This window comes from Petaurus breviceps, unplaced genomic scaffold, assembly GCF_028583685.1.
Source record: "Petaurus breviceps papuanus isolate PSGF00001 unplaced genomic scaffold, PetGlider_PUasm1.0 551, whole genome shotgun sequence".
Taxonomy (NCBI): domain Eukaryota; kingdom Metazoa; phylum Chordata; class Mammalia; order Diprotodontia; family Petauridae; genus Petaurus; species Petaurus breviceps.
The window spans coordinates 8,185,664-8,212,616 of NW_027186372.1; the positions used below are offsets into that span (position 1 = coordinate 8,185,664).

At 40.8% G+C, this 26,953-nt stretch overlaps 1 protein-coding gene across 2 annotated transcripts in view; it reads left to right on the top strand.

Annotated features, from left to right (window-relative positions):
* Positions 1–8,867: 8,867 nt before the first annotated feature.
* Positions 8,868–26,953, top strand: part of UBTD2 (ubiquitin domain containing 2) — a 65,303-nt gene continuing 47,217 nt past the window's right edge. The window contains exon 1 of one of the 2 annotated variants that reach the window (XM_069102377.1): positions 8,868–9,028. In XM_069102377.1, the coding sequence (XP_068958478.1) occupies positions 8,959–9,028 (70 nt within the window). In that variant the 5' untranslated portion in view covers positions 8,868–8,958. Of the gene's footprint in view, positions 9,029–16,646; positions 16,690–26,953 lie in introns of those variants that run through there. The other variant, XM_069102378.1, reaches the window with a different exon arrangement.

Sequence of the window (26,953 nt, forward strand, 5' to 3'; positions counted from 1 at the left end):
ATATATGCACATATATATATATATATATATATATATATATAAAATTGTTACAGCTGTGAATTACCAGGTTCAAAGGAGATTGATCCTTCAGATGTTTACAATTTAGCATAAGCCTGGGAAACTGAATTCCAAGAAATAAAAAAAAAAAAATCCCACCTTGCTTGTGCCCACAATGGGGTAGGTAGGGAAGGGTGAGGAAATGGGGAAAGAATAAGTTATATGTTTGCCCAGATCTGTACCTCAGATCCCTAATGCCTTTTGCTTTTTCTAAAAACAGGCCAGAAATTAGAGTTCCTGAGAAAGGACTTTCCCTGCCCAAGCAGCTAAGGCATTGCTAGAACTCCTGAAGAATCATATTATAGCTAGACATAGACTTGCCTATAACTAGGGATCCTGAGAGTGGACTTTGCTGGCCTTGTGAATAATCTCAAATTCAAGAGTTTGGGTATTGGTCTTAAAGAGGGAGATTTCATCAATAGTATGCTTCTTGAGGAAGGAATAGGATTGCCTATATGGTCTCTGATGCTACTGGGGTAATGTCATGGTGGGTTAGGGGAGGAAGGGGAAGAGATCTGGACCTCGTTAACCAGTCTGCCTGCTATTACCATGAATTGCTTAGACAGTGTATTTAGGAAATGAGAAGGAATGCTAATTCAACTGTCCCCAAAGGGTGCTTACTTGATGGTCTGTTTGCATGCTTTTTATGTTTCTATAGCAACATATATACTCACTCATGGATTATACACACAATTCACAGGATCATATATTATTATATATTATATATGAGATTCACAAGATTTTATATGTGTGTATATAGGCATACATATGTGTGTATATGTGTGTGCATATATATTCATGTGTGTATATACATACATATATATGCATATATAATCCATGAGTCCTTTGAGTTTTATGCAATTTCTGTAGGGGTGAAATCAATTAGCTCTTGAAACGGGGTATTTACTTCAAAGATATAACAAGAATAAAGGTAAGACTATTTCCCCTCAATATACTCTCTCTGCATTGGCCATGTCAAAAAAAAGGTTTCATTCTGTGCTCTGAATCCTTTGCCTCTATCAGGAAGTGAGTAGCATGTTTCATCATGAATCCTCTGCAATCATAATTGGTCATTGTGCTGATCAGAGTTCCTAAGTCTTTCAAAGTTGTTTGTCTTTACAATGTTATTGTTACAGTATAAATTGTTCTCCTGGTTCTATTCACTTCACTCTGTATCAATTCATGCCATCAAATCTTCCCAGGTTTCTCTGAAACCAAATCTTTCATCATTTCTTAAGGAACAATAGTATCCCATTGCATTCATATTCAATAATTTTAAAAGCCATTTCCCAATTTATGGGTACCCTCTAAGCTTCCAGTTCTTTGCCACTACAAAAAAGAACTGCTATAAACATTTTTGTACATATGGTTCCTTTTCTTCTTTCTTTGATCTCTTGGGTATAAGCCTAGTAGTAGTATCCAGGGGGTAAAGCCAAGATGGCAGAGTGATAGGAAGTAATTCAGTAAGCTCCTTTCTACAAACTACTTCAAATAGATATAGAAAATGTACTAAACTGAAATCTTATGAGGAAATCCAGAAAAAATCACAGTGAGTCCTTTGTCCAGTCAAGGTCGGCATAGGGAGACAGACAGAGGACTTTGTAGACACTAGGGACAATATCAGGAAAGGAAAAAATGGTGAGTGGAACATTCCAGTGCCCAGGGAGAGGCTGTGTATTAGGGTAAGAAGGGGTCTCAGACCCAAACTGGGGCACCTCCAGATCCATGCTGGGGCACCATGACACTGTGACAGGATATGTGCAGTGGCAGCTTTTTCATTCACTACACAGTCCAGGGTTGCAGATCTTAGGGAAAGTGAGAAGGGGACCTATATATAACAGCAGTTTTCCATGTAGGGAGGCCCTCGATGGTATACAGAGAAAGGAGGAAGCTCAGAAGCTGGCAGCAACAGCAGCAGCAGTGAACTGCAGTTCTAGTAAGTCTGGGCAGTTTTCTCTTATGATTTCTTGAAATATGTCAGGTTTTTTGTTGTTGTTATTGCTGCCGTGGTTTTCACATTATCCAGTGATTCTAAAATAATTTCTTCATCTGTTCACCAGGTCATTTGTTTTTGAAGTGATGCCTCACATTTTCTTCTATTTTTCAGCCTTTCGACCTTATTTTAAATATTTCTTGTCTGGTGGAATCTTTAAGTTCTGTTTGATTCATTATAATTTCCAAAGACTCTTTTAGTTGGGTAAGTTTTGTATCTTTTATACTAAGCTGTTAATTGCTGTGAATTCTCCCTCCAAAACTCTCATTTCTTTTATAATTCTTTCCTCTAGCACTTTAATTCCATTCATAAAATTCTTTTAAATCCTTAACATTTTTGCTTCTGTTCTAGGAATTCTATTTGACCTTGAAGTCAAACTACATTTTTCTTTGAAACTTTGTAAATATTTTGGAGGCATTCTCTTCTTGTTCTTTCTTCTTTTGTTTTTTAAGTCTTTTGTTGTTGTTTTTGCTTACTCATTCTTCCAGACTCATTCCCTAAATTGTGACTTTGTGTTAGGGCCCCAACTCTGAAAAACTCTGGAGGGAATGTCATGCTTTGTTTAGTCCTGATTTGCATTCTCTGGGGACCTGCCATTGCTTTCTCTAAAAATTAAGTGCTATGTTCTTAAAGGATCCCAGAAATGTATCAGGCTGGGACTCATAAGCTTTCAGTGCACTCAAACTGGTCGGATTTAGGGTGAAGCCTGATTGTTTCCTTTCTGGTCTGAGCCTTGCAAGCTTCTGACCCTGGTTTTCGTCTAGGTAACACAACTATATATAGGTTTGTCTTGGTTGAAGTTGTTATAGATTGCTGCTAACCTAACCACAGTCAGCTAGTTGAAATGTTCTGTGGGTTCAAAGCAAAAGAATTGCAAGCTTCTTCCTGATTTGAACCCCATGACCTGTTTATTCAGTTGTAGACCTCAGACTGGGCAGGAGCCTGATTCTGCAACCACATTTTGTGTCAGAGACACACAATTGCTACTTGATTCTGTCCCTGCTCCTTGCCTAGTATACTGAGCACATTGGGCCCATGATCCTCTGCCCTGGTAAACAGTCCCACATCTGGCATTCCCATTCATCATCAGTCCACGCTAGATTTGCTATCCAGCTCTGGAGTCATGGTGATAGAGCTGCCATTTTGTTCCTATTCTGGCTCCTTGCAGGGTCAGACCTTGTTGGATCCTAGACTGCTCCTTGCCCTAATACATAGCTCAGCGCCCAGAGTAGAAGGCTCTGTGTAGTGCCTTTCTTGATAGACCCCATCCTCAGTGCTCACAGATCTCTGTCTAAATCCCTCTGCATCTGACGGGGCTGAAAAATGACTCACTGTCACTTTTACTCGCCTTTCTGATCGACTCAGTCTGGTGCTTTTTCTAGATCTTCCCTCTAGATCTAGGTTATGCTACTTCCCTTTTCTCCACCATTTTTGTTGATCTTCCAACATGGCCAATGTGGGAAAACTCATAAGAACTGATGCAGAGTGAAATAAATAGAAGTGAACAATATACAACGTGACTACAGCAATGGAAATGAAAAGATCAATAAAAGGAAGCTGAACTTTGAGTAAGTGAAAAATCACTGAAAGTTCTGGAGAAGAGATAAGGCAATATATCTAACATCCCAAGAGGTAGGGGGCTACTAGAACAGGATGTTGTGTACATTGCAGACACAATTCCCGAATAAGATGTTTTTGCTCAGTTCTGTTTCTTTGTATGTTCCTATTAAATTGGAATTATTTCATTCTTGTAATTTGTATTCCCAGGGTCTAGCACAGTTTCTGGTAAACAGTAGGTAATTAATGCTTACTGACTGAATATTATAAGGGTTAAATCTGGAGGGGGTAGGAATTGATTGTGGAAGGAAAAAGGCATGAATAATATATATATATATATATATATATTTTTTTTTTTTTTTTAATAAAATGAATCTAAATCTGAGCTAATGATCCTGGGATACAAAGTGCTATTGATAGTGATGGTAAAACTGGGAAGATATTTCTTTTGGGGGATTTTTTTCCTACCAACATGGCAGAGACGAGTTCTTTCTATTCTTCAACATAAAGACACCATGGAAAATTGCCAAATCAGAGAATCTGTGAATCAGTGAATGTTTGTAAAATTGATGAGATTTTTTTTTTCTTTTCCTGGTAACAAATCCTTTGTGCTCAATAAAAAAGAAAGCACTTATCACTTGGATTGTATGCTATCTGTTAAATCAATAGGAATGAAAGTTTGTTGTGATCTCTGCAAGTTCCCGAGTGCAATTAAGGACAAAGCAAATTCTTGCAGGGAAAAATCAGCACAGAGCTTCTTCTTCAGGGATGTGATCTCTGTTTTCTAAGAAGAATTCAGAGTTGAGAATGAGCAAATCAAAAGCTTTGTTACATAGCTCTCAATTCTCAGTGCTTTCACAAAAACTCACATAATTTAAGATTATATTTAGGCTTTCTTGAAATGCAAATGAAAGTTTGCTGCAATCTCTGCAAGGTGTTCATGGTCACAATTCCGGGTGCTAAACATTCTTCAGAAAAATTAGATCTCTTCTTCTTTTGAGGAGTCTCTGTATTACAAAATGAATGCCCAGATTCTAAGCTGCAGGTCACAAGACACAGGCTCTTCTATTTAAGATTTTCATCTGGAAACATTTTTGGTGTCTCAAACTAATCCAAGAGGCACACACACACACACACACACACACACACACACACACCCCTTTTGTGATAAAATAATGAGGATATAGTTTAAAATGGCTCCTTAGTGAAGTTTTAGAAACCCAAGTATAATGGTGAAAATTTAAAAATGTCATAACTGGAAGATATGTAGGATAGAGTTGAAAAGAAATAGCCAAGGGTATAAGTGAGTCAATAACGACATCACCAAAATTGGTTAATCAATCAACAGGCACTTATTGATCGCTTATTATGTCAAGCTTTGCACTAGGAATATAAAGAAAAATGCCAAGTAATCTCTGCCCTCAAGGACCATATATTATAAAAGGGAAGACAACACTCACGTGTAAAGAGAGCAATCTCATGGAACATGCACTCAATTGCCCTTCTTTATTCTAGCCTGCTACAGGCACTGGCTTTAGCACTTGAGGATAATCTTACAGAATGTATCAGTGCTTAAGGATAAAGACTCTTTGAAAAGATAAAGTGATCCCTTCAGTGGTTGCTGAGCTGGAGGAGCAGACAACTCAATGAACCTTTACAGAAGTGAGATACCTTTTGGTTCATGCATCTTACTTTGACCCTCCTGTGTGGGGGTAAGTAGTGCTCTTTGTCAATAAACTCCTTGTGTGGAGGTGGAGGGATGGGCTAGGTGCTCTTCTCCTATCTTCTGGCCAATGGATCATGGACTCAGAGGTAAGCTTGTGCCTGGGCCCTGGCTGCTTTTTCAGCTGTCTGCTACCTTTCCTGAGTAAGTGACCAAGCATTGCTTGGAGATGATCTTATCACTTCAAGAAGTCCAGAGTTCCTGAGCTAAACGAGTGGAGCTGACTGAAAGCAAGAGAAGCTTCTGCATTGGGAAAGACAGTCACCAACAAGAGGCAGACCCCATTCCCGTTCTTGGCTTGACAGAAGACACTGTGACTTCATGAAAGAACATACAGAGATAAAGAGAAATAGAAAATACTTAATCAGCAATCCTGCAAAGTGCTTCATATTCATACAAGGTGTAAGTATCAGTATCCCAGCAGATTGCATTAGTAGTGATGCATTGTTATTGCATCCTTTAAGTCATTCTGTAATGTGTGCTGTGAGACTTTTGTGTCCAGGCTGTCCTGGGTCTCTTTCTCTAGATTTCTTGGCAGTATGTGGTTACCAGTGAAATATGTGAACTGTCCCAACATATTATCTCTCATGTTTGCCACATTATTGTCCCAACTCCTTTCCCAGCATGTCTTAGATATATTCTATACTGTTTTTTTGCCTGCACATTTATCTGTTTACAATAATTCTTTTGTATGTAGGGGAAAATATCTGTCTCATACCTTATTTATATTGTATATAGTCCATCTTTTTACTTTAGGGAGAGCTAGGTGTAAGACAAAATCTAAAGTTTAAATAATTTGTCCCTCGGGTTCTGGGGTTGGGAGGGGAAACAAGTCAGAAAATATGAAAATGGAGCCTAGCCTCATTAGAAACCAGGCTCCCCCAGGATTGAACTAGGTCAGCTCGCCTGGATCAAGAGCAGACTGGCCCCTTAGGGAGGTAGAACGGATGCAGTGCTTCAGCTCTCTGAGCCCATGAGTATTTCTCAATGTTAGATACACATATAAGTAAATGTATGACATACATAAAGCAGACAAAATATAACCTTGGATTGGAAGGCCTTAGCAGCTGAAAGGTCAGAAAAAGTCTCCTGGAGCAGGTGGCATTTGGACTAGTTCTTTAAGGATTCCAAGAGCCAGAGCTACAGAGGGAGAGTACCCTAGGCACGAGGATCAGCAGACAGAAAGAAGATGGAGGGTAATGAAAGAAGAGCAAACAAATCAATATGGCTGGACCACAAAGTTGGAAAACAGTAATATGTAAAAAGAATGAAGAGGCAGGAAAGGAAGACTGTTAAGAACTTTAAATGTCAAAAAGAGGACCTTATATTTAATTCTGGTGTCATAGGGAACCACTGGATTTTATTGAGGGGTAATGTGGGGTGGGGCAGGGAGATCCAAGCTATAAGAAAATCATTTTGGCAGCCGTATGGAACAAGAATTGGAATAGAGACTCAAAGGAGGATAGCCAAATGGGGTGTTTTTGGAATAGTCTAGTGAGAAGTAATGACATGATAATGGACTGAGCTAGGATAGAGGCTGTATCAGTGGAGAAGGGGATGTTTGGGAGAGATATATGGAAGATAGAAAGGGACAGGATTTGATACTTTATTGACTATATGGTTGCAAAGGAGAGTATATATGTCTGTCTGTATGTATGCATATATATTTAAATATAAATGCTTATTCCTTTCCCTTATTCAGTTCTAAGTGAATTTTAGTTTCAGGCAAGAGTCAGATCTGTGAAAAATCAAGCTCCTTATAAAAACAGAAAAATTTAGCATTTGAAAAAGGAATTACTTCACTGTGAAGATATTTCACTGATATAGGTACTCTCTCCTATGGTGCCATGGATCTTCTGATACTTTGTTACCCAGGAGAACATGGACCTGGAGCTGGAAAAAAAGAACCAGAAGACCATTTAAAACAACCCTCTCATTTTACATAAGAGGAAAGAGAAGACCAGGGAGGTTGTAACTTGCCCAAGTTCAAAAGTAGAATCTGAGCCCAGGTCTTCTTACTATAGAATAAAAATTTTCTGCTACGGTAAAGAGAGTCAAGGGCAGTTAGGCGGTAAAGTGGCTAGAGTTCTTGTCTTCCTGGGTTAAAAATCTAGCCTCCTACTTAACTTGCTGAGTGACCCTGGGTAAGTCACTTAACCTTGTTTGCCTCAGTCTCCTCATCTGTAAAAATGGCAAACCACTCTAGAATCTTTGCCAAGAAAACCCCAAATGGGTTCAGGAAGAGTCAGACACGACTAAACATAACTGAACAACAACAAAAGTCCAAAGAAAACCGTGAGTCAAAGTTTATCTAACATCCTGGATGTCTTTCTCTAGGTTACCAGTGAAGTGAGTGAGCTGTCCAACATATTAACTTTCACTCTTGCCGTGTGATTGTCCCAACACTCCTTCCCCAGGCTCTTTGACATCTTCTATGCTATTTTTTCATCTTCACATTTATTTGTTCACAATAAACTACCACCCATCGTGTTGATTTTACTCCTTGCATGATTTGCAAGCATATGGTATCAAAAGAATATTGATGTAGCTCCGACTTATTGACGCAAATGAAAATGCAGCCTCTCTTAAAAATAAGGAAAAAAAAAAAACAGGTTCGCTCATCCATCCACACAGGAAAAACCAAGTGGATGAGGAGTGCCTACTGTCCACCCTGTGTTACACGTCTGGACAATCAGCCGGCCGAACTCGGTCGGTCAGTACCACAGCACTCCCAAAGGACCATAAAATGGGCTGAGGATGGATCAGCTGGAAGACATCGGGCCCCAAGAGGGCATCGCGCTGAAAGCGCTCCTCAGCCTCAGGCAGCTCCCTCGCTGTCTTCTTCTCCGCCTGACCGCTGGGAAATGAGAGTGCCTGTCGATTTCTTCTTCACACGCGAAGTGCACACAGAGGCCAAGCCTGACCTCGCTGGGCACGCCGGCTAGCTCTAAAGAGGCGTGGCCCTGCGTTACGGGAGGGGGCGGGGAGAGGGGGAGCTGCGTTGGCTCATCCCCGGGTCGAGGGAGGGATCCGTCTGCTTCTCCTCAGCCCCCCCCCCCCCCCCCTTCTCCTTTGGCTCCGGCTGCCAATCAGAGCGCTGACCTCCCGAGGCCACGCCCCCGCCCTCCTCCGGCTACCCCGGCAGCCTCGGCTTGGGGGCGGGGCGGGGTGAAGGGCTGCCGGACCGACTGGCGCGCGGGGCGAGCGGGCGGACGGGCCGGCGGGCTGGGCTGCTCGACTCGCGGGGCCGCCTTCGGGCTGCGCGTGAGGGAGGCGCGAGGCTGGCGGCGGGGGCGGGGGCTCGGGCTGCGGCCAGGCATGGGTCGGGGCGCCGGCGGCGGGCGCGCGGGCCTGTTGGGGGCCTGGGCCGGAGAGGCGGGGGCTGAAGCCGGGGGGGGGGGGTGGGGGCTGGGGGGCGGCTGAGGCGAGGAAGGGGCCGAGCCAAGGCGGTGGGTGGAGCGGAGCCGGGGCGCGGCGCGGCGCGGGGGGGGGGGGGGGGGGGGGGGGCGGAGGAGGCCGAGCACGAGCACGCCTGCCCGGACCTCGGCGGCGGCGGCTGCAGCGGCGGCGGCGGCGGCGACCGAGGAGGAGGAGGAGGAGGAGGAGGCGGGCGGACGAGGCCGCCCCCATGGGCGGGTGTGTGGGCGCCCAGCACGACTCTTCGGGCAGCCTCAACGAGAACTCGGAGGGCACCGGAGGTAGGTGAGCGGCAGGGGGCAGCCTCGTCCCCCATTGTTCCCTGGGCAGGCCCTCCCCGCGTCACCCCTTGTCCTCCCCAACAAGAATCCGTCCGTCTGTCCTGGTGGTCGGGACTCGGGAGCTCCCCGGTCCCCGCCCCCCCTCCCGCGCCCGTCCTCTTTCTTCAGGGGCCGGACGGGGGCCGGGGGCGCCCTCGGCCTGTGGACCGGTCGGCCGGCTCGTCCCCTGGAGCGCGCGCCCTCCGCGAGTTGGGTTCGAGAGTCCGGGGGACTTTCGGCGGGGCGTGGGCTGGGCAGGGGCCTCCCGGGCTGGGTCGTGCCGCCCCGTCCGCGGCTCAGGCTTGCGTCGCCGTCGGGTGCGTGAGCAGTCTCGGGGAGCACCCGGGAAAGGCGGCGCTCCCGCGGGCCTGATGCTTCTCCCCGCTCCGCCCCTCCCGTTAGGCCGGTTTTTGTCGCTCTAGTTAGCTGTTGGAATTGTATGGGCCGTAGTTGTGGCCAAAGGCCGGCGCCTAGAACAGGGGAGTGCCCCGTGGGAACTTTTAGTTAAACGGGAAAAAAACCAGATTTTTTTTTTTTTACATAAAATGTATCTAGACCTCTTGCTTGACCTTTAACCTTGCTCTCTCAGCCAGGCAACCTTTTATGTCTTGAGATCATTTTGTTTGCTGAATGACATGATCTTTAGCCTCATCACTTTTTTTTTAAAACTTCTGGGCACAGGGGTGTAAACTGAGTCACAGGCAAATAGTTTGAGAGCCCAGTGAAGAAAACTGTAGTGAGTTAGTTGGTGAAAAAAACTCAGCTAGTAGTTATTTGGTGGTAAATTAACAAGTAGATGCACTTGTAAAAAAGTGAAAGTAGTAATAGGAAGGTGAGAGAAAGCCCTGGTGTGAATCAGTGCCAAGGTATTATATAGTGAGTGTGGCTGTTTGACTAGAGCACATTCTCAGCGCCTGCTATGTTTTCCCGTTTTAGTGTACTTTCCTGGCCATCTTTTATGCACAGGTACTGGTCCAAACACATTTCTTGGTTTAATTAACATTTGTTGCTGTTCAGTCATTTCCAACTCTTGGGGACCCCGTTTGGTTTTTGTTGTTGTTGTATTTTGGGGTTTTTTTTTGCGCAAAGATACTGGGGTGGTTTGTCATTTCCTTCTCCAGCTCATTTTACAGATGAGGAAACTGAGGCTAACAGGTTTGCGTGACTTGCCCAGGGTCACAGGGCTAATAAGTGTCTGAGGCTGTATTTGAACTCAGGAAGATGAATCTTCCTGATTCCAGGCTCTGTTACTCTATTAGTGCCACTTAATTAACATTTATTTAGTTCCTATGATGTGCTAGACCTTGTGTCTAGGGGTCACCTTGGTTTCAGCCCTGCAGCACTCACTTGCAATTCCTCTCCACATATGCAACTACTATCCTGGTACAGGCTATTATCGCCTCATGTCTAGACTAGTCTCCCAGCCTCTAGATCTCACCTAGTCCATTCAGCTGACAAAGTAATCTTCCTAAAGCTCTGGTCTGACCCTGTCACTCCATCCTGCCCCCTCACCCCAGCAAACTCTGGTGCTCCCTATTACCTCCACGATCATATATAAAGCTCTGTGTGGCTTTTAAAGCCCTTCACAACCTGACTAGTTTCTAACTTTCCAATCTTATTCCCTTTCCATTACTCTGCAAACTAGCATCACTAACCTTCCTTGCACACGATGTTCCCATTCCCAGAATGTTCATCTTTCTCCCCTCTGACTCTTGGCTTCCTTCAAGAGACGACTCAAAAACCCACTTTCTTCACAAGGCTTTTCCTGGTCAGGCCTCACAACTAGTGCCTTCCCTCTGAGATTATCTTCCACGACTGTGTCTATATATCTTTTATGTACATAGTTATTTGCATGTTGTCTCCCCCATTAGCATGTGAGCTAAGTCAGAAGGGATTTTAAAAATCAATATTCAATGTGATATTTCCATATGGTGTTAATGACATTGGTTTCAAGCTGCAAAGATGTACATTTTCCATTCACAGTTTACCCATAACTGTTTCACTTAATCCGTTTTAAATATCAGCTAGCACTGGTTAAAATGGTTCAGTATTTTTTTTCAAAGAGACTGGACAAATCTCCTTTATAGAGTATATGAAAATATGTCTATTGAGAAATATTTCAGTCAGTCAGTAACTTTTATTAATAAGCTCTTGCTGTATTCCAGGCCTGTGCTAGAGCTGGCAATACAAGAAGAGGCAAAAGACAGTCCCTGCCCATAAGGAACTCATCATCTAGTGGAGGAGACAACAACAAAAATATTTGTAAACAAGCTGTATACAAGATAAATTGTTGTTTGGTCGTTTTAGTTGTGTCTGACTCTTGATGATGCCATTTGGGCTTCTCTTGGTAAAGCTACTGAAATGATTTGTCATTTCATTTTTCAGAGGAGGAAACTGAGGCAAATATAGAGAGGGTTAAGTGACTTTCCCAGGGTCATACAGCTAATAAGTGTCTGAGGCTAGATTTGAGGTCTTTCTGACTCCGGGTCAGATGCTTTATCTACTGAGCCACCTAGCTGCCTACAAGACAAATACGTAATTGAAAGAAAGAAGTCACTAGAGTTAAGAGGGATTGGGAAAAGACTTCCTTTAGAAGATGCTATTTCAGTTGGCATTTAAAGGAGCACAAGGGAAGTGAGTAGCCAGAGATGAGGAAGGAAAACATTTTAGGCATAGAGGACGGCTAGAGAAGATGCCTGGACCCAAGAGATGGAGTGTCTTATTAGAGGGACTGCAGGGAGGCTTGTGTCACTGAATTGTAGAGTATACAATTCAGCCCCAGTCCTACCTCACCAACTGCCAGATGGACATTTCAAACTGTCCAAAAGACATCTCAAATTCAAAATATCTAAAATAGAAGCCATCTTTCCTCCCAGATATTTAGGTAGCACGGTGGATTTAATAATGGGCCTTGATACACAAAGACCCGAGTTCTAATTGAGCCTTAGACTCTTAACACTATGTATAATCCTGAGCAAGTCGCTTAAAACCTCTTTCTGCCTCAGTGTCCTCAGTTTTGTTAAATAGGGAATAATAATGTTGTTGTGAGGATCAACTAAGATAATTATAAAGTGATTAGTATAGTACTTGGTACATAGTAGGTACTTAATAAGTATCTGTTTCCTTCCTTCCAAACCCCACTCCTCTTTCAAACTTGTCTATTTCAAACTAATCCTCCCAGAATCTTAACCTCAACATTCTCTTTGATTCCTTGCTCCTTGAACTGCTATTCAGTCAGTTGTCAAATATTGCCATTTCTCTTTTCTTTACTACTTTAGTTCAGACACTGATCACTTCTCACCTAGATTTTTTTTATTTTTTAAAAAATTTAATTCACATAACAAAAATTTTCTTTCCCTCTCATTTTTCCCTCATTAAAAAAAAGAAAACCAAAATCTTATAATAAATAAATATAACAAACCTTAGAGTAAGTATGAAGAATCAAGCAGAATTGCATGTATTTTTATCAGAGTTAACTTCATAGTAAAACCAAATTAGGTATTTACTTCAAAATTACAAAATTTTTAAAGTAATATTCCTCACATCATGTTGCTTTATATTTCAGCCCTGTCCAACTCTTTGTGACTCCATTTGGGGTCTTCTTGGCAAAGATACTGGAATAATTTGCTATTTCCTTCCTCAGCTCTAGGGTTAAATGACTTGCCCAGGGTCACACAGCTAGTGTCTGAGGTCAGATTTTAACTCAGAAAGATGAACTTAAGGCCTTGTACTCCATCCACTTCACCTAGATGCCCTCACAGTTCTTTACACACCCACACACAAAAAAAGATCTTTAAAAGCTTAAAATCATGACAAGGCTTAGAAGATGAATGTGAACCTGATTTGAGGGTATGTCAGCCTTCTCATTGGTTTTCCTGCCTCAAGTCTTGACACACATGCCACTCTCCCAACCCCTCTCCTTCCGTCCGTCTACCACACAGATACAAAATATTTTTCCTTAAGTACAAGTCTGACCATGTCACTTTCCTTCTCAGTAAACTCCAATGTTTCCCTGATATAAAATATAAACTCTTCTGTTTATTTCTTAAAGCCCCTTAACAACCTGATCCCAGGCTTATTTTACATTACTCTGCCTACCCACCTTGATCTATCCAAGCTTGGCTTTCTCCCCACTCCTCATATGGAACACTCATCTCCCATCTCTTTGCCTTTCTTCATTGGATGTCCTTCATACCTCAGAGTCATTCCTTCCTCACCTCTGCCTCAAACTATCCCTCTCTTCAAGAACCACCTTTTTATATGAAGCTTTTCTTGGTCACTCCTAATGCCCATTTCCTTTTGACTTTGTATTTAACTGCTTTGTATTTTTTTTTATATTTATTCTGTGTATATGTATTTGTTATTTCCACTGTTAAAATATAGGCTCTTTGGGAGTTGGGTGTTTCCTACTGTGTATCATCAGAGTTTAGCATAGTGCTTAACACATATTAGGTGCTTAAGTTATGTGTTAACAGTTTACCACACTCTTGGGCAGGAGTTGGGAACCAGTGACTTTCTAGGTCCTTGGGTGTGACCTTTTGACTGAGTCCAGGTTTTTTTTTTTTAATAAATTTATTTACTTTTAGTTTTCAACATTCATTTCCATGAATTTTAAATTTTTCCACCTCTCTCCCCTCCCCCCATCCCCCTAGCCAAGATGACATGCAATTCAGTATAGGCTCTATACGTACATTCTTGTTCAACATATTGTGTTGTATAGAAGAATTAGAACAAATGGGAGGAACCATGAGGAAAAAAAAAGAGCAAATAAGTATGCTTTGATCTGAGTTTAGACTCTATATTTCTTTCTCTGTATGTGGATGACATTTTATGTTTTGGAGTTGTTTTAGGTCCTTGCATTTGCTGAGAAGAGCTAAGTCTATCAAAATCAGTTATCACACAGCGTGGCTGTTACTTTGTTCGGTGTTCTCCTGGTTCTGCGCACTTCACTCAGCATCAGCTCATATCTGAGTCCAAGTTTTACAGAACAAATCCTTGTATTAAGGGGATTTGTTCTGTGAAGTTTGGATTCAGTCAAAGGACCGGACTTGAGGACCTAGAGGGCCGCGTGTGGCCTCGAGGCTGTAGGGTCCCCACTCCTGCTGGGGATTTCATTTGTGTTTAACGTTTCTCAGTAGCTTCCTGTGTATGGTTCCTCATATATATATATATATTTGCTTTTTGGAGGGGTAAAGAGAGGGCAGTTGGGGTTAAGTGCCCAAGGTTTTTTTTGTTGTGTCTGAGGCCAGATTTAAACTCAGGTCCTCCTGACTCCAGGGCCGTTGCTCTATTCATTGTGCCACCTAGCTGCCCCCCTCAGTAATATTTTAATGATATCACTGGTCTGGGGGGAATTGTAGTTTAGGTTTTTTTCATTGCTGTCAACTATTCCTGAATCTTTAGGCCTCTTAAAATAATACTAGTATGTTGGTAACCTTTTCAGTGGTCCAGATCATAAACCATCTTTCATCTCATCCTGTGTGACTTCTATGTTTTCCAATAATTCAACCGTAGGGATTCTGCTGGATTCTGCCTGCTCCACTCAAATTTGGAAGCCTTCTGCTAGATCTCTTGATTTTGCTTGAGAATTAGTGGCGTACTCCTACAGAGGAATCTACTTTAGATAACAAGTATTGAATAATATTAGAAATAGAAAACTTACTGATTGGTGAAATATAATTCTTTATCAGTGACATATTGCTGCTTTTTCATACCTGCCATTCATCTCTTTGTTGTCCTTTGGATGGCCTGTGACTTTTAATTCACTAGACACTGTGGTATTCCATGACTTGCAGCCATACAGCATTACTGGAAGAATATTGTTATTACAAAGATGGGTTTTTGTTTCAGAGAGGATCTTAGTACAGTCATTAAAAGCACTGTTCAGTTACCCAAAGACAGGCCAGTCCATTCTTTTCCTGCTGTGCAATTTGGGTCCACTGTCCACATCCAGTGTCTATTCAAGATAAGTACATGCACTGATAGACCAACTCTGTTAGCTGACTGTCAGACTGCATAGACAAATAGACATTCATTTACTTGTTTTTTTCTTGTCTAAATAATTGTGCCAACCCCTTTTGAGATAGTATGTATCATTTAGGGAAATCTGCAGGATTTAAGGGGGCTCGTTGTCATGGACAAGCAGCATTTAAATGACTTTACCATCTATAAGAAATTTTTTTGGGGCGGCTAGGTGACGCTGTGAATAGAGCACCAGCCCTGGAGTCAGGAGGACCTGGGTTCGGATCTGGCCTCAGATACTTCACACACACACACACACACACACACACACACACACACACACACACACACACACACACACACAAAGCCTAGCCGTGTGACCTTGGGCAACTCACTTAACCCCAATTGCCCTCCAAAAAAAAAAAACAAATATTTTTCTTCTATTTGGACTTTACTTTGGATTCTCTCCATGACAGTGGCAAACATTTTTGACCATCTGACCATATATATGTGCCCCTGTTTTATGACCAGCCTGATATTAATTAATTGCTAAGAGGTCATCCTGTAAAGCTCTCTCTTATATCAAAGGATCATGTATGATTTTTAGGTATGCATTGAAGTCACTTTTTTGGAAGAGAGCCTTTAAGGGGCTTTTTTTCTTTAGGTGCATTATATGACTAATTAGTGGCTTTTAGTTAAATTGAGACTACTGTCTGCTAGTTATTTAAAAAATGCACATTAAAAAAAAAGTTTATCCTGGAACTTTCATATATCAGTATTAAACAGTGTAATGGTAATGTAGATATATTTTTTACATCCACATATACTTGTTAATGATGAATTGCAATTTATTCTGGGTAATCAGTAAAGAATGTCGATATCATTAACTGTATGTACACAACCAGATTGTACTAATGGTAGACAAAGATAGATGTATAAGTGGAATCCACTAATAAATCTTAGTCCTTTTAGCTAATAGTTATGATCTCTTCCTCCATGAAATTTTAAACCATTGCAGATAGAAAAACTGATTGCTTTGCCTTTTATTTTCCTAGTCCATGGAGAAAAGTGCTGATGACCAGTGAGATGGTATTTAAAAAAAAAATCAATTAGCTTTTGTGTGTGTGTGTGTGTGTGTGTGTGTGTGTGTGACTTTATTGATGGTACACAATACAGGACTCTAGACTTCTACTACAGGGGTGCTTTGGGACAAGGATGTGAATGGGGCACAGGATCCCTAGTTAGAAATGTAGACTCCCCCGTGGTGGATCTCCTGTTTTTGACTGGGGACGAAGGTCCATGGCTTTCCACTTTCTGCTTTACTCCTTGGAGGCTGTATACACCATGAGATCTACTGCACAGTTGCTATAACCACACTTATCATAGCAGGGAATGACCTTGGCAGAATGGTCATTGAGGGCAATGCCAGCTCCAGCATCAAGGGTAGAAGAGTGGGTGTTGCTCTTAAAGTCACAGGATACAGTCTGGTCCCCTGAGAAGCCCAAGATGCCCTTCAAGGGTCCCTCTGATGTTTGCTTCACCTCTTTCTTGGTATCATCACATTTGGCAGGTTTCTCCAGGCAGCAGGTCAGATCCACAGCAGATACATTGGGAGTAGAAACATTGGAAGGCCATGCCTGTGAGCCTCCCATTCAGTTCAGGTATGATCTTGTCTATAGCCTTAGCAGCTGGGATGGAAGCAGGGATGATGTTTTGGGCAGTACCATGTCTATCACTCCACAGGTTACCAGAGGGGCTATCTACTATTTTCTGGGTGCAGTAATGGCATGGATTGTAGTTATGAGTCCTGCCACAATGCCAAAGTTGTCATGAATGCCCAGCAGCTGGTAGTACAGGAAGCATTACTGACAGTCTTAAGGGGATTATCATATTTCTCATGGTTCACTTCCATCACGAACATTGAGGCATCAGCTGAAGGGACAGAGATGATGACCTTCTTGACTCCACCCTTCAAGTGAGCCCCAGCCTTTTTCCGTGGTGGTAAAGACTCTAGTGGACTCTACAACATTCTTGACTCTAGCATCTCCCTATTTAATATTGGTGGGATCCTGCTCCTGGAAAATGGTAATGGCTTTTCCATTGATCATCAGCTTCTCATTCTCAGCTTTTATAGTTCCCTTGACCTTGTCATGGGTGGAATCATATTGAAACATATAAACCATGTAGTTGAGGTCAATGAAGGGGTCATTGATGGCCACGAGATCTACTCCACCTGATGTGAATGCAGCCCTGGTCACCAGGTGCCCAATATGGCCACATCTGTTGACTCGTTGCAACCTTCACCATCCTGTGTCAGGGATGCGAATGAAGCAGTAGAGCCTGGCACCGAGCTTGAGAGGCAGTTAGCTTCTGAATCAGGAATTGAACGCACCTGGCAGGGGAGGATAAGGCTGGTAATAGTTTTATATCATGCATATAACTTGAATAGCACTGTATTAGGTATTTTGAGAATACAAAAGAAGTATAAAAGAATTCAAGTGTTCTGAGTGGTGGGATAGGCTTGTAGAAGGCTTGTTCAGTGAAAAAGATGAAAATGTGTCTATAGGAAACCAGTGACAACCATTCTTGATAACTGTTCTACTTTGATAGGGGAGATAGGAGGGAGAAAATTGAGGCAGCTATTTGGAACAGATTGAAGGTTGTAACTCAGTGATACTTTGGAAAATTAATGAGTTTGACTGCAATGAGAGTAGTGAAAGAACCCAGAGATGTCCTGGTATAAAAGTTATTGGACCTTGAGAGAAAGAGCACTTTGATGTAGAATGCATATTGTTTGGGGAAGGGATTGTTGAGTTGGCATTGTTAAAGTCACAGCAAGTCTGGAGAATTGATGTAGGGACTGCACCTTGCTAGGATGCCTTAGTTTTCTATCAGTGGCTGAAATTTTCTCACAGAATTTTTAAAATTCAAAGCGACTTTAGCACTCTCCTAGTTTAACTTATAAACTAAGGAAATTTACACTATAACTTAAATGTTAATTGGTCATTTTGCCTCTGCTTGAAAACATCAAATGAAAGAATGCATCACCTCCTGTTCATGCATTTTTTTTTTTTTTTTACTAATTTCTAGCTTAAATTTGCCTCTCACACCTTCCTTCCTCATTCATTCCTCTGGAGCTAGCCAGAAGTCTTAATTCGTTTTCCATGTTGGCCTCTTTAGATACTTGAGCATAGCTCTCATGGCCCTTTGAGTCTTGTCCAGACTGTTTCCTACGACGCAGACTCAAGGCCCTTTACCATCTTTGTTGTCTTCCTTTTATAATAATAATAATTATAACGTAACTGTGTGCCAGGCACAATGCTAAATGCTTACACTTATTACCTCATTTGATCTTCACAAAAACCCTGGGAAGTAGGTGCTATTATTATCTATTTTACAGCTGTAGAAACTTAGGCAAAGAGATTAAGTGACTTGTCCAGGGTCATACAAGTAAGTGTCTGAGATCAGATTTAAACTTGTGTTCCTTACTCCAGACTCAGCACATTCTATTATTCACTGTGCTACCTAGATGCCCCTGGCCCAGTCTTCAGTTTATTATTGTCCTCCTTAAACTGTCATGCTCGATCAACTTTAATAGATGTAGCTCTTTGCAGCAATACAATGATCTAAGACAAAAGCTCCAAAAGACTCATGATGGAAAATACTATCCATATCCAGATAAGGAACTATGGATTTTGAATGCAGATCAAGGCATACTATTTTCACTTTTTTCCATTCTTAATGGTTTTTCCCTTCTGTTCTGATTCTTCTTTTGCAACTTGACTAATGTGGAAATGTGTTTAATATGATTGTACATGTATAGCCTATATCAGGTTGCTTGCCTTCTTGGGGAGAGGTCAGAGGAGGAATGGAGTGAGAAGAAAAGTTGGAACTCAAACTCTTATAAAAGTGAATGTTGAAAACTTAAAAAAAAATTTTTTTAAAATGATAATTTAACGCCCCCCCCCCCCCAGATAAGTGCAGTATTATAGATATGGTCTGACCATGGCAGAGGATAAAGACTCTCTCATCTTCTTGTTCCTAGAAGTCCTGCCTCTTTAAGCAGCCCAAAATCACATCTACATTTTTATTTGCCTTGTCACCCTGCTGACTTGACTCATACTGACCTTGCTATCCACTAAAACCCCCCCCATACCCTTTTCAGGTACATTGCTGTCTAATAATGCTACCCCCATTCTGTACTTGTAGGAAGGCTGATTTTTAAAAAAACGCAAGTTCAGGAGTTTACCTTTGTCCCTAATTTCCTCCTTTTCTGTTCAGCTCAATGTGCTGGCCTGTTAAAGTTCTCTTTGTATCTTGTTTTTTGTCATTTAGTTCTGTCCTTTCACCCTGATGCTATTCCTTCTATCTTCGTGTTGTCTGCAGATCTAATAAGCATGGCACATATGCTTTTATTCAGCATTCAGTAGCACCAGGCTGAGTACAGACCTTTGGGGTACTCCATTGGATACCTCCTGCCACGTTGATATTTAACCATTTAAGTGTTACTGTGTGCTAGGCACTGGAGATACAAGGACAGAAATGAAATAAGCATTGCCATCCATAGGATTCCCCTGATAAAACAGATTAAAAAATAAAATAAGATTAGGCATAACTTGTTCTTCATGAAGCTGTGATGGTTCTTTATATTCACCATTTGCTTTTCTAGTTGTTTGGTAATTATCTCTTTAATGATCCATTTTAGGGTAGGAATAGGAAGAAGATGGATTTTTATTTTGGAAAAAAAAAGGTTACCAGAAAAAAACACATTCTAAAGTTTTTACAAGAATTCAAGTTAATCTGTAATTTGAAGATTCTTCTTTTCCATTTTTAAGATATCTGGACAGTATTTGTCTCCACCCCCATAGTGTAGCTCTACTGTTTTCTGTAGTCTTTCAAATATTATTACCAATGGCTTAGCAATGACATTTGCCAGTCCATTCTGTACCTACGGGATGTGGTTTGTCCAGCCCAGGTGACACGAAATCAACGAGGGCTCTTACTGTCTCCTTATCTTGAGTATTAACTCCCAATTAGCCACTTTTCTGTCATTTCATTTTTCTTTTTTTTTTTTTAAAGCAATTGGGGTTAAGTAACTTGCTCAAGGTTACACGGCCAGTTATTTTGTGTGGGTGCCAAGTATCTGAGGCCGGAACCGATCCCAGTCTCTCGATGCCGGGGCCGGCGCTCTTACTCACTGCGCCACCTGGCTGCCCCCATTTCATTTTTCTTGGAAGAGAAAACAGAAAAAGGAAAATTGAGCATCTTTACTGTTTCTCTCGTCAGTTTTCATCTAAATTCTTCCTTTAGTTAATTAGAGCAGTTATGGAGAGAAAGTTGTAGAGACTTAATAGAGAAAAGTCCTGTTTCAAGATAGTTTGTATGACAAACATGAATGGGGCACATTTTCCAAAGATATTTTTTATCTCTAATTGTAATTCCCTTATTAACCATGATGTGAATTATTTTAATGGTGAACCTCTGCTTCCCTGATAAGAGGTCAGATTGGAGGGAGAGGCCTGAAGAAAAATAGAAATATCAGTTAAGTCAACTTTGACTTTTGATATCTTTATTCCAATCTTTATTATTTCCTTTTGTCTAGATCCTAACAACGCTGGGTTTTTTTTTTTTATTTTAAATTTATCTGACTTATTAAGCTCTGTAAATAAAAAGCTTTGGTAGCACATTTCAAAAGGAAATATAATTAAGTTATTTATTATAAGGGATGCTTTTCTGGGAAAAGGGGTGAAAGGAGGTGGTATGCTGGGGAAGATGTAGAAGGTGTAAAAATAAAAGATATCAATGAAAACCAATTTTAAATTGGGATATAATTAATCAATAAGTATTTATAACTAGAGTGACTATATTAGTAATTTTGTTAGTGAGCTAATACCAGTTGTGTTCATGTCCTCTTGAGTTATGGCCAAACCATTTCCATTCTGTGTTGTAATCTAGCATCAGATAGCTTTTAGACTAAGTTATGTTTTCCCATTAATTTGGCATGTTGATGGATTTTTCATTTCTTTGATTCTCAAATTTTTTATTACTAATAGATCATTTGAATGGTTTGTCTAAATTGGTGGACCTACTGTACTTGCTTCTTCCCACCACCTCTACTTAACTTCCTGCTTTGGATTAAGGGACAATTAGCAAGGTTTTTGTGTTTCATTGATAGTGTAAAACTCATAGGTTGTTGAAAACTTTATTAAAGTATATGACGCATGTATGCTGGCCAAAAAAACAGTATGTGTTCATGTTATGTCTCAGTTACTTTGGTGTATAGTCAACAAAGCTAAGTTTATTTTTCCTTCAGTAAGGTTAACTGAGATGCTAAATCCTGTTGATAACACACATGAGGGTGGCTAGGTGGTGCAGTGAATAGAGCACTTGCCCTGGAGTCAAGAGGACCAGAGTTCAAATTCAGCCTCAGACACTTAACAGTTACTAACCCTGTTACCTTGGGCAAGTCACTTAACCCCAATTGCCTGCCCTTCCTCCTCCAAAAAGCAAAAAAAACAAACAAACAAAAAGAAGGTGGAGGAAGCCAGTGTTGGCACAAAACTGCAACTCAGGAACAGAAGCTGGAGAGATGAGTAAATTAAAGAACCATGGGTCCCTATAAAAAATTATTTAAAAAAAAGAAAAAACACAGGAAATTATGTTTGTGTGTATATTTATTCATGTTATATGTATATATTTTTATATATGTTCATATGTAGATAATGTAAAATGTAATCCAAAGATTTGGAAACTTCTTTTGGGTTTTGATTTTTCAGAAATAGCATATTTCTGTATCTTGAATATGATGTCAGATGTCTAAGGAAAAAGAAATATTCAATTATTGAACATTGAATTGCATGATTTTACTTTGTATAAGACTGACTCTCCTGGTACCAGGTTTTTCTGCCTTTTCCATGTGGGGAATTTATATCAGCTGAACATGTCAGTGTATTCTGCACATGTGCCAGTTCCCATTTTATATGGTTTGGTATTTGATATTGCTAGACCCACTTCATTTTCATCCACTTTCGTTATTTTCCTTGATATTCTTCATCTTTTGATCATCCAAATGAATTTTTTTCCCTAGCTTTGTAAAGTAATTCTGTAGTAGTTTGGTATGGCAGAAAATATTTGCTGCTTGAGTTAATTAGTTTAGATAATACTGCTATTGTTATTATTATATTGGCATGGCACAACTTTGAGCAATTAATATCCCTAATTGGATTTGTCTTTATTTCTGTAGAGAATGTTTTGTAGTTGAAGCCACATAGTTTTCCTATGTGTGTCTTGGTAGATGTATATTCCCAAATATTTTCTGTATAGTTATTTTGAGTGAAATTTCTCTCTCAGCTGGATTTTGTTGGCAATATACAGAAAAGTTGATTCTTTTTTTGGAGGGCAGTTGGGGTTAAGTGACTTGTCCAAGGTCCCACGCCTTGTGAGTGTTAAGTGTCTGAGGCTGGGTTTGAACTCAGGTCCTCCTGACTCCAGGGCCAGTGCTCTATTCACTGTGCCACCTAGCTGCCCCCAAAAGTTGATTCTTTATATCAGTTTATTTTATATCCTGCTATTTTGGTGTTATTAATTGTTTCAGTTGATATTTTAGTGGACTCTCTAGGGTTCCCTAAGTAGACTACAAAGTTATATTCCTAAAGTGTTATCTGAACGTGTCACTTCCCTATTCCTTAAACTCCAGTCTCCCTGTTTACTTCCACAGTTAAATCAAGAATCCTCTGGCATCTAAAGTACTTTGCAGATTGACCCTAACCTTCCGCCGTACAGCTCCACTCCACGCCCTGTGTGGTTTGGCTGGACTGCCCTTGTGTTTTACACTTTTGTGCTTTAGTTGTCCTCAATCCTTGGAATGTTTTTCTTTCTCACTTCTGCCTCTTGAAATCCCCAGTTTTCTTCAGAGCCCAGTTCACATTCCACCTTCTCCATGAGACCATTCCTTATTGCTTAAGATGTTCGTTATCTCCCATTCCTATTCATTAACATATTCATCATCTCCTCTCATAGGATTTAAGGTCCTTGAGGTCAGGGATTGTTTCATTTGTCTCTACGGCCCAATTGCCTTGCATAGTGTTTGGCATTGAGTTAGAGCTTCATAAATTTTAGATAATTGATTCATTCTGAAAGTTCTCCAATTCTAAATTCTCACACATTGCATATGCTCACAGTCTGTTAGCTTTCCCATTCTTCATTATATTCGTGCCCATTGGTATTGTCAGTCCCACTTGGCATAGGAGCCAAGAGAGTAGTTTTGCTTCTCAGGTTGAATTTGCTTTTGCTTCCACTTGTCACTTCCCAACATCTTTTCCAGTATTTCCCATGAGGAGGAAAAAGGATGCTGGAGCTAGAGGGGCTGCAAAGGTCAGTAGTATTAACAGCAGTGGGAAATTACTCTTCTTTTCTTACCAGTGGCAGCAAAATCCTTGATCTCTTTAATGTGCAGAGATGAGGGCAATTTTTCTGGAATATGCTGCAGGAAAAAAAAGTTCAAGTAGCAGTCAGTAATCCAAGTGAGAGTGTTGTTGGATTCGTAGTACTCTCTGGGTGAAGAATAACAACCTAAGTAAATCCAGCAATGAGAACTTAATTTTCTTCACTTACTTGTGTCTATTTGAGTTGCTAATAACTCACTTTTTTATAATACTTAGCTACTTACAAAGTACTTTCTTCCTTACAGCTCTGTGAGGTAGTAACAATTGTTCCTCATTTTGAAAATAAAGAGATGGATTCAGAGGTTGTGGCTTGGCCTTAAGTTATGTCAGAACTAGGACGTGCGCTTGTCTGACTGTAAATTTGCTGCTCCTCACATTGTATAATAAACTACCTCACTCAGAAAATGTTTTGCTAGTTTCTATGATCTCCTCTCCCCCTTTTAAGTTAAAATTTGTTGCTACATATGAAGTTCCACACTGTCTCCTTCCCTCTCTCCCCACCCAGTGCTCACTAGAGAAGACCACCATTTGACACAGCTAAGCAATCATATATGTGTATGCATATGTGTGTATATGTATATGTATGTAAAACCATATTTGGGGCAGCTAGGTGGTGCAGTGAATAGAGCACTGGCCCTGGAGTCAGAAGGACCTGAGTCAAATCCAGCATCAGACACTTGATACACCCTACTAGCTGTGTGACCTTGGGCAAGTCACTTAACCCCAATTGCCTTGCCTTCCCTCCTCCAAAAAAACCAACAAACCCATACTGTGCATATTAATGTTTATCAGTTCTTTCCCTGGAGGTGGATAGCATCTTCCTTCATTGATTCTTTGTGTTGATTTAAGTATTTATAATACTCAGAATAACTTAGTCATCTAATTATTCTTTTAGCAGTATTGCTGTTACTATATACGATATTCTCTTGGTTCTGCTCATTTTACTCTTCATTATTTTAAGTCTTTCCATGTTTTTCTAAAATCAAGCTGTTCATAATTTCTTACAGCACATAGTAGTATTCTGTCACAATCATATGCCACGACTTGATTACCCATTCCCCACTTGATGGGCATTCCCTTAATTTCCAGTTCTTTGCCACTGCAAAGAAAACTGCTATAAATATTTTAGGACATAAAGGTTCTTTTCCTTTTTCCATGATCACCTTGGGAAGAAGATCTAATAGTAGTATTGCTGGGTCAAAGGGTATAAACAGTTTAATAAATCTTTGGGCATAATTCCAGATTGCTCTCCAAAATGATTAGATCAGTACACAGTTGCACCAACATCATTAGTGTCCCAATTTTTCCGCATCTCCTCCCAACATTTGTCATTTTCCTCTTCTATCATTTCAGCCAATCTGATAGGTGTGAAATGATAGCTCAAAGTTGTTTTAATTTGCATTTCTCTAATCAGTAATGATTTAGCACATTTTTCATACGATTTTCATATAGCTTTGATTTCTTTATCAAAATTACCTGTTCATGTCCTCAGTTGAGGTATGGCTCTTATTTCTATAAATTTGCCTCCGTTCTTTATATATTTGAGAAATGGGATCTTTATCAGAGAAACTTGCTGTAAATTTTCAGTTATGATTACTATATATTTTCTTTTTTTTTTTTTTTTTAAGCAATCGGGGTTAAGTAACTTGCTCAAGGTTACACAGCCAGGTGTTTCTGGGTAGGTGCTAAGTGTCTGAGCCCGGATTTGATCCCCAGGTCATCCCGGCTCTGGAGCCGGTGCTCTTACTCACTGAGCCACCTGGCTGCCCCTAAGCAATCAGGGTTAAGTAACTTGCTCAAGGTTACACAGGCAGGTGTTTCTGGGTGGATGCTGAGTATCTGAGCTCGGGATTCGATCCCCAGGTCATCCCAACACTGGGGCTGGTGCTCTTACTCGCTGTGCTACCTGGCCGCCCCTATGATTCCTATATATTTTCCTCCATCCTATTTTTCCCATTTATCTCTCTCTTTCTTTCTCCCTTTCTCTCTCCTGCCTCCCTCCTTTTACCCTGTCCATTTTTTTTTATCACATGCTTTATTAACTTCTAGTTTACATCATTCATTTCTGCAAGATATTGAGTTACAAATTTTGTCCCCCTTTTCCCCCTAACCCACCACCCCAAAATAGTGATCCCACTGGATATCCCCTCCTCCAATCTTCTCTCTCCCATATTTTCTCCCATACCCCCTCTGACTTTCCAGTAGGGCAGTGGATCTCTATGCCCCAGTGCCTGTAAATCTTATTTCCCAGTTACATGTAAAAAATATTAATAATAGTGTGTGTGTATATATATATATATTTTAAACATTTGACTTTAAAGCTTTGAATTCCAGATTCATTCCTTTCCTCTCTTGTCACCCCACCCTTACTGGGAAGATAAGCAATTCAGTATAGGTTTGTACATGTGTAGCTATGCAAAACATTTCCATAGTGGATGTATTGTAACAGACTGACTATATTTCCCTCCCTCCTATCCCACCTCCCACTTGTTCTCTTCCCTACTTTGATCCTGTCCCTTTTCAAAAATGGGTGCTTCCAACTTCTCTTCCCCCCAAGCCTGCCCTCCCTTTCATCATCCCCCCTCTCATTCCCTTCCCCTCTACTCTCCTGTAGGTTGATACCCTATTTAGTGTGCATGTCATTCCCTCCCTAAGCCAAATTCAATGAGAATAAGGTTGACCCATTCCCTTTTGCCTTCCTGTTCTTCCCCTCCATTTGGACCATTTTCCCTTAGCTCTTCTATGTGAGATAGTTTACCCCATTCTGTCTCTCCCCATCTCCTCTCATTATATTCCTCTCACCTCTTAATTTCGCCTTTTAAGTATCCTCCCTTCCTATTAAATTGGTCCTGTGCCCTCTATCTGTGTATACCTGTACACACATATACACACATTCACATATGTATTCATATGCCCATATACCCACCTATATAGACATATATATGTATGTGTGTGTATACATTTCTATTCCCTTCAACTATTCTCATACTGAGAAAAGTTTCATAAGTTACAATGATTGTTTTTCCATGTAGGGATGTAAATAATTCAACTTTGATAAGTTCCTTGTGATTTCTTTTCCCTGTTTATCTTCTCATGCTTCTCTTGCTTCTTGTATCTGAATGTCAGATTTTCTATTCAACTGTTTTTTTCGTCAAGAATGCTTAAAAGTCCATTCCACCGAATGACCATATTTTCCCCTGAAACATGATACTCAGTTTTGCTGGGTAAGTGATTCTTGGTCTTAATCCCGGCTCCTTTGCCCTCTAAAATATCATATTCCAAGACCTTCAGTCCCTCAGTGTAGAAGCTGCCAGATCCTGAGTTATCCTGATTGTGTTTCCACAATATTCAAATTGTTTCTTCCTGGCTGCTTATAATATTCTCTCCTTAATCTGGGAATTTCAGAACCTGGCTATAATATTCCTAGGAGTTTTCTTTTGGGGATCTTTTTCAGGAGGTGATTGGTAGATTATTTCAACTT